Source organism: Podarcis bocagei (genome assembly GCF_964188305.1).
Source record: "Podarcis bocagei genome assembly, chromosome: 3".
Taxonomy (NCBI): Eukaryota; Metazoa; Chordata; class Lepidosauria; order Squamata; family Lacertidae; genus Podarcis; species Podarcis bocagei.
This window is the reverse complement of record NC_138127.1, coordinates 58,664,774-58,679,917: the sequence shown is the minus strand read 5'-3', so window position 1 is coordinate 58,679,917 and position 15,144 is coordinate 58,664,774. Positions and strand designations below refer to the sequence as shown.

The 15,144-nt window shown below is 43.8% G+C and overlaps 1 protein-coding gene across 5 annotated transcripts in view; it reads left to right on the top strand.

Annotated features, from left to right (window-relative positions):
• Positions 1–1,783: 1,783 nt before the first annotated feature.
• Positions 1,784–15,144, top strand: part of PDE10A (phosphodiesterase 10A) — a 198,655-nt gene continuing 185,294 nt past the window's right edge. For 2 of the 5 annotated variants that reach the window (XM_081188205.1, XM_081188201.1), the window contains exon 1: positions 3,400–3,624. In XM_081188205.1, the coding sequence (XP_081044331.1) occupies positions 3,534–3,624 (91 nt within the window). In that variant the 5' untranslated portion in view covers positions 3,400–3,533. Of the gene's footprint in view, positions 2,277–3,399; positions 3,625–15,144 lie in introns of those variants that run through there. The other 3 variants (XM_081188206.1, XM_081188204.1, XM_081188207.1) reach the window with 2 other exon arrangements.

The window sequence follows — 15,144 nt, the reverse complement described above, 5'->3', positions numbered from 1 at the left end:
TTAGTTGAGATTATCGTATTGCACATGGTTGGACTAGATGACTCTCCGGGTCCCTTCCAACTCTACAATTATGTGATATAGAGGCCCTTCTCTTTCCATGCAAGTGTAGGTAGCTTTATCTTTCTGGTCTCCAACCCCACACTTGACTTTGGTTGAAATCCTTCCTATGCCTGCTTCCCTGGACATAAGTCCCATCGAACTTAATGGAGCTTCCTCCTGAGTAGACATGTCTAGGGTCGCACTCTTAAAGCGTGAACACGGCTGATACGTGTGTGTTCCTCCCAAACCCCTAGACTTTATGGACCCACGCCTGCCACGGACGCATTCCACAACAGAATGCCGTGCTTTTTCCGGATTTTAAGGAGCGGGGGCGGAAGAGCGATTCCCGAGAGTGGCCCCGCTTGGGGGGCGGGGGAGCGAGTGCTCTGCAGTGGAGAACGCGTGTCTGCTTGCGTGCGTGTTTTGATTCCGCGACGTGCAATGGGAGCGCTGGGCAGCGCTGATGCGGCCGGGCTTGCTCCTATCCTGGAGCAGCGTGCTGTTGGCAGGCAGTTTCTTTGGGTTATTGAACATCTTTCCAAGCTGTCGTTTTTTTGAGAGCAGGAGAGCGGCGGCGGCGCGTGAGAGAGCGCGAGTTTGTACTTTAGCTGGGAATGACGAAGGACCTGGTGAGGGGGTGGGGCGGCCGGGGGTGGAGGTTACCTTTCTGGTTTCCCTCTTCTTGGCTGAGATGGCATTTGGTGGGGGCACGTGTGTATTCTTTATTTCTGCAGTGCGTCCAGGGACGTGGATTTAGAATTGCGATGCCTTTTAAAGTACACATACACGTCGCTAACACAGAGTAAAGGAAGCGTCTCCACCTGCGTCACACACCTGTGAGGCTTTGCCACGTTCCTCCTCACCCTGCTGCAGCAGCAGATCCATAGCCAGAAACGGGGCCATTGGTAGCCAGAAATGGCTCCTTATAACAAAGAAAGCTGCCTTATACCGAGTCAGATCCTTGGCCCATCTAGCTTACTATTGCCCACACTGACTGGCAAGCGACTCTCCAGGATTTCAGGCAGGGGGCCTTCCCAACCCAACCCGAGGATCGAACCCAAGACCTTCTGAGCTACTTCCACCCCTTCCCCTCATTTAGCCGATCACAATATGGGGCGGGGGGGGGATTGGGGCTCGCTGCTGCGCCGTTCCTCCGGGCAAACTACGTGACGTAGATTCAGTAGGGACCAGCTTCCTTGATGGGGAAAAGCTTCACCTGTTGGATTTCTGGTCTCTTGAGCGACCAATAAGGTGCCTTGAGCCCTTGGGAATAGAAGGGCTAAATTTTAATATTAGGGAGATTTCCCCCATCTCCCAGCCTGGAAAGAGACAGAAAGGGCGTCGGATCACTTTCAGCCTCTCTTCATTTCAGCCTCATCAGGTTCAAGTTCTCAGCCGGCTGTAAGGAATCGTGTGTTTTTGTGGCTCTACAGAAGCGTCGGTGACTGCAGAGATCCCTCCCTCCTTCTCTCTCTCTCTCTCCCCGCTCCCCAACTCCAAGCCTTTTCCAAACTGTTTTACGTTTGTTTTAGGAAGGGTGTGAGCGCTGCTGCAAATCATCTCGGCTTCCAAGTCTCTTGCTGAAAGGGTGCAGGTTGCTTACGCCCGAGCGCCCCTTATCATTTCAATAAATGCCAATTGCAGCCTTGGCGCTGTTATAGCAATGGAGCTACAGACGTCATTGCCTCCTCTTGGACGTGAGATGCGGCCAACCCCTCAGCCCCCTTCTCGCGCTCAAGAAAAACTCTGCAACTTCCAGCCAGGCGCGCAGTCTTTTGCCCAGAGATCCTGGGCACAGCAGCCCGCTAACAGACGGACCGGAGAGGGATCAGCCAGCCCAGTTCTTTCTCTCTCTCTCTCTTCGAGGAGAAAAAGAAGTAATCATGAACTCAGTCGATTTGGGGGTGGCTGCCTTGCAAAAGGGCTTTGCAGAAGCTTCCGGGCAACGGATGGAGAGGGAACCAAGCAGCCAACATGTCTTAAAGCAAGACTTGTCGAGCGCGGGGTTCCCTCCTTGGGGCGTCCAGGTTCCCTTGGGGCACCTGCTGCTCTTATTGTCTGCACCAGCAAAAGCTGGGAATTGGGGTGAGGGGTGGGGACCTTAACTTCCAGCCACTTCTGCGGCGAGTCCTCCCCGATTTCGTCTCTCTTTTGCCTTCCGGACTGAACCCCTTTCTTTCAAACTTGCCCCAGAGGGCGAAACAACCGAGATCAAGCTCGCTGCGCAGTTTTGGATGGTAAGTGTCCGTGAAGAGCGGGGGGGGGGGGGGGAGGCGGCGTGGAGAACGCAGCAGCCTCGGAGGGCAGAGCAGGTGGTAGAAAAGCCGCAAAGGTTGGCGGAGTGTGTGTGTGGGGGGGGGGGGGGAGAAAGAGACAGAGGGAAAGAAAAAGTGTGGCAGCTTCTGCCGAAGCATCGAGGCAGCCTGGAGTGGAAAGGGTTACAGAGGCATTTGGGGCAGGTGCGGGTGATGGTGGGGAGAGAGAGCGGGACAGGACGCAGATCCTGTCCGACTGCTGGGAGTCCACCTTCCGTAACCGGGGAGCGCGCGTGCTTAGGAGTCGAGTTGCGCGTGAACTCCTGGTGGCCAGCTGCGAAGCGCCGGCTGCTCGCAACGATTCCTTAAGAGTCCGGCGCAACTTCCTTCGAGGGGACTGGCTCTCTCCTAGGCAGCGTGCTTCGGCGCTAGCAAGCCGAAGGGATCCGGGATCGGAGCTGGGAGGAGCGAGCAGGCTCCTCCCACGCGCCCCGCGCCCGATCCGGCTTTCCTGCCCACTGCCCCCCTTCCTCCGGCTGGACGGATCATCTGGTCCCTCTCCGCCCCCTGGCGTGAATTTCATCCGCTAGGACTCGCGCTCCGCGCACCCCACGCCGCTTCCCAAAGCAAAGCGCCCCCCCTGCAGGCGACTCGGGCCCCTTGCAGCCCCGTGAGTCCCAGGTTAATAACTCCTCCTCCTCGCTCTCTGCAAGTCCTCCTCACCTTCATTGAGGTTCATTTAGAAACATTTCGCGCTGCACCCCGTCCCTAATATATATGTATATTTTAATATGTTTAGAAGGACTTCCCTATTGCTATTACGCAGCGTTCCTTAATTTTTAACACCCCCCTTCCATGATCAGTTGGCCACTTTCTGAATTTCGCACCTCCACTTATTAGTTTCCCCGAAAAAGGCTATAATAATAATAATAATAATGGTGGTGGTCTGGAGGAGGGTGGGGAGCAGATCCCATAACCAGGCAACCCTCCTTCGACGTGGGGCTGCGCGGATGGGCTTGTGATTTGTAGGATTGCTCCACTTAGACCCTGCCTCCTCCTTGCTCTCCAGCCACTCTAAAGTCTCTCCCCCTTTTTAAGCAGCGATTCTTTTCCATCCGCGGCGGTGTGTGTTACGCGCGTGTGTGTCTCGCTTTCTCCCTCCCGATCTCCCTGGAGAGAGAGAGAGAGAGCGAGAGAGAGCGAGGGGGGAAGGAAACTCTACTCCCAAGCCCCGTCCAGATGTCGAAGAAACGCAAAACCCCCGAGGGTGGAGGATCCGGCCTCCCCGAGGAGGAACCCAAAACCCAGTTGGGGGACAGCGAAGAGCAAGGTAGGAGGGGGGCGGAAAGCTGGTTCGCCTGCCAGGGGAAAATATTAAGAGTGGGATCCAGCATAGGAATGCATCTTTGAGCCGACCAGGTCCCCCACCAGCTGCTTGAGTTGGGCTGGCGATTGTCAAATTTAGGCCAGATTCCCTCTAGTCCAGGCTCTGTGATTGCATATATACTTCTATTGTGTGTCTCGGGGTACTGTCGAACTTTTGGGAGTGAAGGGGTGAAAAGGCAGGAGAGGAAACAAAAGGGACGATTGATTGATTGATTGATTGATTGGCTGATCAAGTGATGAGAGGAGGGGCTGCAGCGTGGCTGATCAATCGTTCTTCCCTCCCCAGCCCTTTTATTTCAGTTGCATATGGTGTGCTCCTTTCGGTCTGTCTCTGGAGCATTGGGAAAATATTATATGGAGATCAGTATGTTTGGCGGTGTTGTGGGAGTGGGGGTAGCTGGTGAGTGAGAGTGCATTTCTCTGTGGGAAAGACTGGTGGAGGGTCTCCTTACTTCCTCCTTTGGCAAATCCTCCATCTCTGCCAAGGTGCTAGTTGCAAGATGCCGATTGCTGCAAATATTGTACTTGCATCGCACTTGAGAGAAAGTTGTGGTTTTTTCTTTGCTGCACCCCCCCCCCACTTTTGTGTGGGGAGCTGCCATGCACTTTAGCAGCTGGTGTGGGAAAGCAGATCAGCCCTGCCCTCCTTTGATCTCTTAGGCACTTTTGCAGTTGTTTGTTCTTTCTTTCACCTGCTCGTTTTCTTTCTCTTTGGTGCTTATTCTGCTTTACTGGGGCCTAGGTTTCACTCCAAGCCAAGGCACAGTCTTGAAGGGCTTGTCATTACAATGCAGAGGAGGGATTGGGGTGTGTTAGGGGGTCAGTGGTCCAAGCGATGGTTGTGAAGAGCAAGTTGGAGATTGTGTGTCCCCTGTGGACTGTAAATGTGTTTCTGCCCATGGCAGAATTGAGACGGTGCATTTGCCTTGTTGGCAGGTGAAAAACCTGAGACTGGAGCCAAAAGAGAGGGAATGCATGTCATCCAATATGGAGTCAGTTGTCCTTGTTCTCAAAATGTTGAGGCTCAAAATGCCGTAAAAGCCGATTAAGACTTGGGAGATTCAGTCTCCGCCATGGATGTGTTTCTGGGGGGTGATATGATGTGGGTTTTTGTCTGTCTTCATTGCACCAAACCCGGTTCTTGGTGTGCTCTGCAAACATTTTCACAATGACGCAGTCATGGCGTTCCACCATTTGCTTTGAAGGGGCTTCTGGAAGGTGTTCGTTCTTCCTCTGTATTAGAGTCCTTCAGCATCAAAATTAAGGAAAGCCATCCTCTCCAATCCTAAATTATTTGTCTGTGAAAACAAGTCCAGTCACTTGCAGGCAAACCCAAACCTTCTGTGCATATTTCTATGCAGTTTATTTTCTTTTCAGTTGCTTGGAAGTGAATATTTTTTTCAGAAAACCTTCCTTCCTTCATTGAACAGAGACCTGAAAGCTAGATTGCAAGTGAAGTGCTATTTACACTACTGGGTTGCTTGCAATGAACATGGAAGCTCACAGAGAACACTGGCGCGGTGCAAATGTGATGGTTTCAAAACCGCTGCTTGTCAAGAAACCTCATGTAATGGCGGACAAAAGTACATTATGTTAGCAACGACACCTTTATTTGGAAACAAAGTAGAACTGATGAGCATACTTCCTCAGATTTGCAAATGTTTAATTAGCGAGTGATCGCCTAGCCTCTGCTCTGCTCACCTAATTTCTGACTCACTTCCATTGCAGCCAAGGTATTGAGCTTGGCCCAGATTACTGTATCTTTTTCAAAGCCTCAATGGCTGCTGGTCCTTTGTAGGCTGTAGGGTTCAAGCTCCGAATGCATCAGCTCAGCTCTACCTTATGCTGGGCAGTGGTGAAACAAGTGTCTGCAGGGCACTCAGTGCCAGTGAATGCCACAAGTACTCATTTCAGAGAGCAGATAAAGCTTGTGCACCTATATTATGTGTATCCACTGCAGATTCATGTACGTTCATTGATACTGTAAAATCATGGAACTAAACTCAGAATGCTTGACTTGCCACACTTATTTTTACATAAACATATTTAAAAGTCTTTCTTCCCAGTTGACAGGAAAAATAATTCTGTTTGCTAATTTTGTGAAAATGTAATTGTGTAAACCATTTGAAGTATATAGGATGCCACAATATCTGAGTGTATGTGGGGGTGGGGGTGTGGCTGTTCTCTTTTATATTACCACCATGGATTATCCTAAAATGATTTGCTGTATACAGTGGTACCTCAGGTTAAGAACTTAATTCATTCTGGAGGTCTGTTCTTAACCTGAAACTGTTCTTAACCTGAGGTACCACTTTAGCTAATGGGGCTTCCCGCTGCTGCCGCTGCACAATTTCTGTTCTCATCCTGAAGCAAGGTTCTTAAACCGAGGTACTATTTCTGGGTTAGCAGAGTCTGTAACCTGAAGCGTCTATAACCCGAGGTACCAGTGTACATACAAAACACTTGTGTTTTAAAGAGACAAAATACTTACTAGGCTCCAACATGCATTACATTGGGATTATTCAACCCAATGAAAGTCTGCCAACAGAAATTTCCAATCTACGTTTATCCCTAGTTTTGTTTAATTTAGACAGGTGATATTATTTATTAACCCTGCTAGGATTTCAAAAATTGCAAAAATGCAGAGGGACTGCAAAAACCTTCCTGCTTTGCATGTAACAACAGGAAAAGAATAGATGAAGGCTGGAGATTGGAGCAACCGATCAAAGCTTTGCTATTGTAATTCTTTACAGTATTTGGTAAATAGAGGGTATAAGCTGCTAGTAAGCAAATTGACTCTTTTTAAGGACATGTGTGGTTCTTAAGTATCTCTGGCCAACACCACTTAATTCATACATAACATCACAATGAGTTCTCCTCTTTGCCATTTATTATATTAACAAGCCCATGCCGTATAATTTTGACATCCTGAATCTTGCTTTTCTGCACATGCAACAAAGCAGATGACTGAACGATGGTCTGCTGAATGCTGGTGGTGCAGACACAGAATCTCTCTTAGCGTTCTGAGCTAGAGAAGAACAGGATTTGATTCATAATAAAGCCAAACATGATGGACTGGACAAATTCATATACTGAACCAGGGGCTGTTTGATGATGATCTTCAATGACATACCGGTAACTAGTTTATATACATAGAACTTATTACTAGTTAGATTTGTGTGCTCCAAATAATCCCAGGAGACTCGGCTGAATATCTGATGTTCAGATATTACTGCTTTTTTATTACTGGATATTTGCAAGTATGAATGATTTTTTCATCTTAAATATTAGATTAAAAGTAGTGTCTGAAATCAGCCATCTATGAGAATAGGAAGGCATTAGCTAAATGAAGCAAATGTTTAAAATTGAATGTAGTCTCTACTGCAGCAGGAAAACATTCACTTCTTCAAAAAATGTGCAATATTTATTTTGTGTATCCTATCCTCCCACTGTCAAAACAGTGCTTGCACCACTATAAAAAAGCAAAATAATAATAATAATATAATAATAATAATAATTTCAATAAAATCACCTTTTTAAGTGTCATTAAGATTAGACAGCTCCAGTGGCAAGATCAGCTGCTAAAATTTCAACCAGGCAAGCAAAAGATGGTCAAAATGTAAGAAATGTGGAGCAGGTGGTAGAATAGAGATGAAAGGAGCCAAGCAGTTTTCCTGAAGATTTCCACAGTTTTGGTACAATCACACAGAATATGTTATACGTCTCAAACAGTCTTGCATCTGTTTAGTTGGGATGCAGAAATTGGCCTTTCTATGGTCCTTCAGTTAAACCTGGCCCAAGGCATTTGGGAATTTAAAGGTGTTTACCAGCACCCAAAATTATTCCCGACTGGTAACCAGTGCATTGTTGCAGAATGGTGCAACCGAGCACCCACAAACAGCTGAAACATCTGGAGACTTTTGAGAGATAGGTAGCCTCCTGCAAAGTGTCACATCTAGAATGCAAAAAATAAAATAAAAAATCAGTGTAGCCATCTGATGTTCATCTTATGTCTCTCGCGATGCAGACAAACCCTTACTGTGGTTTTAAGGAGATCAGCATAAATTTTAAAAATAATGTTAGCGTAATAATAATAATAATAATAATAATATATTTTAGGGCAGCTTTTGGTTAAAGCATCTCATTTCCATGTAGAATTCGACTGGAGGAGTGAAAACAGCATTCCCAGGACAGCTTAGTTTGATGGCAGCTCTTGCTTCCTTAACACCCAAATATCTGGAAGCATTCACATGGGTCCGGATGTCCAAGGGCTGAGCAGTTCCTGGACTGATCATGTTGTATATGGATTCACTTAGGCACCTCATCTGCCTCTGTTCCATGCAGGGCATCCTGCCTGTGGTGTTAAGGATGCAGCAAAGTCGGAGGTCTCTGGCTGCAGGCATAAACCAAGCTCTAACACATAATGGTGGGCTTCTGAGGGTTGAAGTGGATGTGGTGCTATGTGTGCACACTTTTTAAAAATGCAAATAGAAGCTGCTGAGGGAGACTGATTATTACTGGGATCTGGAAACAGCTTTCTTGGGTAGTCTGGAGCCACTAGTGGACTCTAGTTTCCTGGAAGGTGTGCTGCTGTTACCAGGAGGGGTAGTTGTTGCTGTGCAAATGCATTGGCAACGTTGCCTGACTTTGCTGGTGCAGTTGCACCAAACCACCCTTCCCTGGAATCAGCATAGTGGTGCCATCTCCTCAGGTGAGCTCCTTCTGCTGGGATCACAGCAGGGGAAGGGGAAATTAACGCTTTCCTTGCCTCCTGTTGTCGATATAAAAGCCACTTCTTTGAAGTGGCAATTTGCACTGTAAGGAAATCCCCCCCCAATTTTTAGTTAGTTTTTTTTTAAATCTCCCCTCATTTGATGCCACTGGGGGATTCCCACTCCAGAGTAAATACTAGCTTCAGAAAATGGGTTTTCTTCATGTTAGCAATAGAGAAAGAAAGCGTTGTACTTTTCCCAATGTCCAGTCAGCTCTGATTGTATTATTCACCAGCCTCCGCCAGAAGCTATGTCTACATTTTTCAAAATATGTTAAATGCAGAAATGCATTTAATGCCACATCTAGTTTGACCCTGACTTTTTCCTCCCCTTTCTCGTAGTACAGGAAAGTATTATGAGTACCTGAAACTTGTACGGCTTTAAAAAGGGATTAGACAGATTCATGGAGGGTAAGGCTATCAGTGGGCACTAATCATGTTCTCTTCATACTGGTGTGGTGTTGAGAGTCAGTGTCTAATGGTTAGAGTGCTGGAATATGACCTGGGAGATCAGGTTTCAATCCCCACTCAGCCATGAAGCTCACTGTGTGACCTGCTCAGAAGCAAGTCCTATTAAATTCAGTGGAGCTTACTCCCAGGTAAGTGTGGTTAGGGTTGCAGCCTTTATCTGGATCCAACCCATGGTGTAACTGCAGCTGTGCCTTTTGGCTTGTGGTGAGAGGGTTGCAGTTGTTTGTTCTAACCTGTTGACAAAAGGGCAGAATAACTAAAATATTCCATGGCTAACTGAGCATAACCAGTGCTTTTTTTCCTGGGGGGACGCAGGGGTATGCATACCCCTAAACATTTTGTGAATCTAAGTTTGGCCTCATTGAGGGGCAGTATTTCAATATGAGTAGGAAAATGAGAGTACTTCTAAACTTTTTTTTTTTAGGAAAAAAAGCACTGTGCATAACTATTGGTTTTGTAGCATGTTTATTTATAACGAGGCTTATCCTGACATTGATTCTTTCTCCTTTATTTTCAAAATAGTTTGCCTTATACGTATAACAGTAGCTGGTTGAATTCTGTGATATCCTGCAAGTTATCAAAATAGTGCTGATTGTTCTTGGTAAAGTAAAACTATGAAGAACACAGACAATATTTGAATGTTGTGGTAGTGGTGAATGCAGCTATGAATATTTTGTTTATCACTAGCCTTTTAGACGAACAAGAGCAATTTACATTTCACCGGCTAGGGTTGTAGTTTTCAGTCCGGACTCAGGCACATGAGTTTTCTTAGAAACCTCATTTTTAAAGCAATCTTTGTCATCAGATCCCAGGAATAGATTGAGAGGAAGAGTGCAATAGCCAGATTTGCAAGTCTGCTTTGGAACTGGGCAAGACATTCAGCAGTAAGGGATCAGCTGCCTTGGACTTGGCAGTCTAGAAATTTTGCACTGGATTGCCAATAAACCAAAAGACTAAAATCTGTGTTTGGAAGAAATCATACAGCTTTGAACGAACATTTTATGCAGCATCCTGCTTTTTTCTCTTTTTTTTTTTTGAGGGAGGAGCTTATGTTGTACAAGATAGAAAAAAGTAGTGTAGCAGATAAAGCATTGGTCTTGATTCCCACCCCCTCTGCACCTTCCTATACAGTATCTAAAATGTTGCCAAGCAGTTTTAATGTTCTTATTTGCTTCCTCCTTGCCTTTCTTTTCACCAGTAGCATTTTAAATTCACCTTTCACCAATATAACTATTACTACTGTTATCGTCATTATTTTGCTATTCTTATTTAAAGCAGCGACAACAGTCCAGCAAGTTAAGAGCAGGTAAAATACCGGTAAAACACAAAATAAAAATTTCTGACATAAAAGTACAACCAATTAACAGCAGCAAAATAGTATCCCATAAATGCTTGGGAAAATAGAGGTTTTAAGCAGGCATCGGAATGTCAGCAACGTTGCTGCCAGTCATAATTCTGTGGGGAGGGAATACTCCAAGTAGGGCACCCTCATCAAGAAGGCTTCTGGTGGTGGGACAATGAAAATATTATCCCCGAGGTGCTACATGCAAAAATTGAGGCAGGCATCCTGTTTGTTGCACCCTAACTCCTGGGCTAAACCTCTTCACATCTTTAGGCCAAGGTCTTTATTCTCTAATAAACCTTTCGGTCACTGAAGAAAGAGAATGGGTTGCTCTCCTTGACTTTGCAATTCTGCAATGGATTCGGATTGTTGCTTTTAACATAGTGTTGATTTTGTTGTTTTATGTAGTCTCCAAGCCATTTCAGGGCTTAGTACATGGGACACATCTTTCTTTTTAGCTGTATTAATAAACAGGCTGTGAGGGCTCTTCATTGAAGTGTATTCTCTAAGGTGAATTCAAGCAGAGTGAGCCTATAATCTGAATAAACTACAGAATGAGTCTTTGGAACACTTCTGTGTTTTGTTTCTCTTAAATCTCTGTCTACAGTGCCCACTACCTTTCCCACAAATTGCTTTTAAGTTCTTCATAACAGGAATTATATCACATTTTGTCCGAGACTTACCTTATTTGACTTTTTCCTTCTTCCAATTCATTCTGAGGAAAGGAGCTGAGTCACTGAGAGGCAAACCTAGCAACTGTTGAATAAGACACAAGCACAGATAATACTAACGTGTAAGCAGGAGTAGCGCTTACAGTTTTGCCACTTCACTTTTTTGGAAAATAATGAAATGTGCCTAAACTGAGATTGTTACAACTTTGAATATAAAATGTGCTTAAGGTCCAACACTTAGCTACTCACCCCCTACTGTCTGTTGCTTCTGAAAGTATATTGAGATAATCATTTTTGTGTGCTCTGTTTTCATAAACTGTAAACTGTTTTCTGACACACAGTCAAATTATTTGGTAACTTCTTGCTGGCATTGCTTTTGACACATTTACAAATTCAGGGTTACCAGACCTCCAAGTGTCCCTATTTTCCAGGGACAGTCCCGGATTTACAGAAGCTGCCCTGGTTCCTGGTTTGATTCCAGAATATCTCACTTTTCCTTAGGATGTCTCTAGTTTCATCGGAGAAATGTTGGTGTGTATGGAGTTATGTGTCCCCTGAGCCAAGGAGAGAAGTAACTATACAACCTTTAGAAGACATCTGAAGGCAGTCCTGCGTAGGGAAGGTTTTAAAAAAATGTTTAATGTTTTATTATGTTTGGAAGTCACCCAGAGATGGGTGGGATATAAATAATAAAATAATCGTTGTTGTTGTTGAATAGGACATCCCTATTTTCATCAGAGAAATGTTGGAGGGTATGTATTACTTTGTAGGCTTGGGAAATGGGATTTGATTTATGAAATGGAGTTTGGTCTTCAACCAGTTGGCCTGGACCGCTACCAGGCCGCAACCTGATCTAAAGTGGCTCACAGCAGCAGCACTACCGCCATAAATGTACATGGCTAAGGATGCATCTGGGTTCTGAGAAGGCTGAAGATTACAGGTTTCAGTGAACAAAATAGTTCAGGTAAAATTTAACTTTAATGGTACTGATCTGTGATTGCAAATATTGCTATCTCATGAGTATTTATTAGAATGTTAGTCTTAATTTTTCTTTTAAAATGCCTGTAATTAGGTTCTGAGCCTTCCCTTTAACTGTTTTTGTTTGCCCCTGGATTTTGTATAAGGTTTTGTCAAACTACAAGGCATAGTGAGCGTGGTGTAGTGGTTAGAGTAGTGGGAGATGAGTGTTCAAATCGCTGGTCAGCCAGGAAGCCTACAGGTTGACCTTGGGTCAGTCGCTATCGCTCAGCCTAATTTACCTCATAGAATTGCTGTGGAGAGGAAATGGGGGGGGGGGAGACAACGTATGCCACCTGCAGCTCCTTGGAGGAAAGGTGAGGTGTAAATGTCAGAACATTTTTTTTAATGCTCAGAACTATTTTTTTCTAGACTGCTCTAGAAAAACTATTTTGAGAAAACTAGGATAACGAAGAACTCATAGAATCATAGAGTTGTAGAGCTGGAAGGGACCGCGAGGGTCTTCAGTCCAACCCCTTGAAATGCAGGGATCTTTTTGGCCAACGTGGGGCTCAGAATTAAGACCCTCAGAAATACCCAGAAAAGAAAAGCATGATGACTGCTGGCTGGGATTAGGGACAAGAACATTATTGATGTATTGCTGTACCTTGGCTTTCAGTTTATTTATTTTGTCTGCAAAAACGTCTACACCACCAATATTAAGAAAAAATGTCATGGTGACAAACAGCATAAAATCAACAATTAAATTGCATCCGTAAAACAAATGAATACAGGACAAATCTGTAGATCACATTAAGACATCAACATGCCTGGATCAGCTCTTAGGGCAAGGCTAGATGAGCAGCTGTGGACCAGGTTTCCCGAAAGGCTGACTTCTCCTCCAATGCCTGGTAAGGGTATTAAAATCAACCAATGATATCATTAGAAGAGCCATTAAAAAGCGTGGAAAAAGTCTTGGAAGTGCTTGAGGAGTTTGGGAAGTTATCTGGGTTTAAGTTAAACAAAAATAAGACAAAAATACTGACTAAGAACTTGGCGGAAGACTTAAGAAATCAATTAGAACAACAAACAGGAATTAAGGTAGTGAAAAAGGTGAAGTATTTGGTTATTTGGGTAACTACAAAAAATATAAATTTAGTGGAAAATAATTACAAAAAAACCTGGAGTGAGATTAAAAAAGATTTAGACATCTGGAGTAGATTAACACTCTCCTGGGAGGGACGAATGGCAGCCATAAAAATGAACATCCTTCCAAAAATATTATTTTTATTTCAGAATATTCCAGTAATTAGAGGAACAACAATGTTTAAGGAATGGCAGAGGACCCTGTCCAGGTTTATCTGGCAGGGGAAGAGAGCAAGAATTAAGTTTAAACTGCTCACAGACAGGAGAGAAAGAGGGGGGTTTGCCGTCCCGAATTTGCAATTATATTATGAGGCTGCATGCCTATGTTGGGTTAAGGACTGGATAGTTCTGGAAAACTTAGATGTGTTAGACCTGGAAGGATTTGATGCTAGATTTGGCTGGCACGCCTATTTATGGCAAGATAAAGAAAGGCCGCATAAGGGTTTCTCCCACCATATTGTTAGAGGAGCGTTGTTAGAGGTTTGGAATAGAACTAAAAGACTGTTGGAAAAGGGCATACCTTGGTGGCTATCTCCAGTTAATATCTCATCCCTTAAAAATTTAAACACGAGAAGCCAAAGATGGACCTACGAAGATCTCCTGACCAAATCGGATAAGGGGTGGAGAATTAAATCATTTGAAGAACTAAAAGATAAGTCAATAGGGTGGTTACAGGTTCACCAAATTAATGCCCTATGGAATGAACACAAAAAATAGGGATGAATGAGAAAAAAATCAAAATTCCAAGTGGAAATATTAGAAGGAAAGAGTAAGCTTCTATCCAAAATGTACAATCAATTACTGGAATGGGATACAAAAGACGAGGAGGTGAAGGAGGTCATGATAAAGTGGGCCATAGATTTGGGATATAGTTTAGAATATGAGAGATGGGTGAAACTTTGGACTAAGGACATGAAATTTACAGCATGCGTTAGCCTCCGTGAAAATATGGAAAAAATGATGTATCATTGGCATATTACTCCTGTTAAGCTTGGAAAAATGTACAAGACTGGAGACAAAAGATGTTGGAAATGTAAAAAAAAAGAGGGCGACTTCCATCATATGTGGTGGTCATGTGAAGAAGTGAAGAGGTTCTGGGGTTCTATCTATGATGAATTGAAAAAGATACTGAAATACACATTTCCTAAAAAAACCAGAAGCATTTCTTCTGGGAATGGTCGGTGAGGAGATTAGAAAAGAAGATCAAACCATGTTCCAGTATGCAACGACAGCAGCTAGACTACTGTTGGCACAGAACTGGAAATCATCTAAAATCCCAACTATTAGTGAATGGCAAAACAAGCTATTTGAGTACTCTGAGTTAGCAAAAATGACACAGAAGATCAGGCATCAGAGTAATAAAATCTTTATTAATGATTGGAATAAATTTATATCATACATGGAGAAAAACTTAGGTAACATTAAAATAACAGTAGGTGAATTATAGAATCTGCGAAGTAAAGATAAAGGTAGAAAGAAGGAACTGCAAGAAGGGTATCAATGGGATATAGCTTAAATCGTGGTGGAGGGAAGTCAGAATGATGTTATGATAATTAATACTTTTGGAGAAATGTATTTACGTCTTGATATTTTATTGTCTACATCTGTTTATTTTGCGATGTCTTCTTTTTTTTCTTTCTTCTTGTGATTTTAAAAGAGTGAATATTGGAAATAAAAGTTATTATTAAAAAAATAATAAAAAAATAAAAAATAAAATCAACCAATGAAATCTGGTTAGTCTTGTCAGTTGCCACAGCCTAATGGTTATGGAGGTGGGATTTTTCACTGGTTGGCCCTGGTGTTAAATGCATTCCCTACTGAAATACAAGAGGTCTCATCTGTATTGTCATTCTGTTGGCTTTGAAGATGCATCAGTTTTCATAGGCATTCCTTTGATCTCTCTACCTCGGTCCTTCAAAATTGCTGGGTTTTTTTTCATAGGACTGTTTTATTCCGTATTTTAATTATGGGCATTTTTGTTGAATGCTTGCCCTTTATACTTGTAAAACCACCAAGAAGCCTGTTTTGGAATTTCTATAAATTGTTTATTATTAGTAATACTGTAATGATAACAGGTGAGTTTTAGGTGGGTGTCTAAATGGCAAT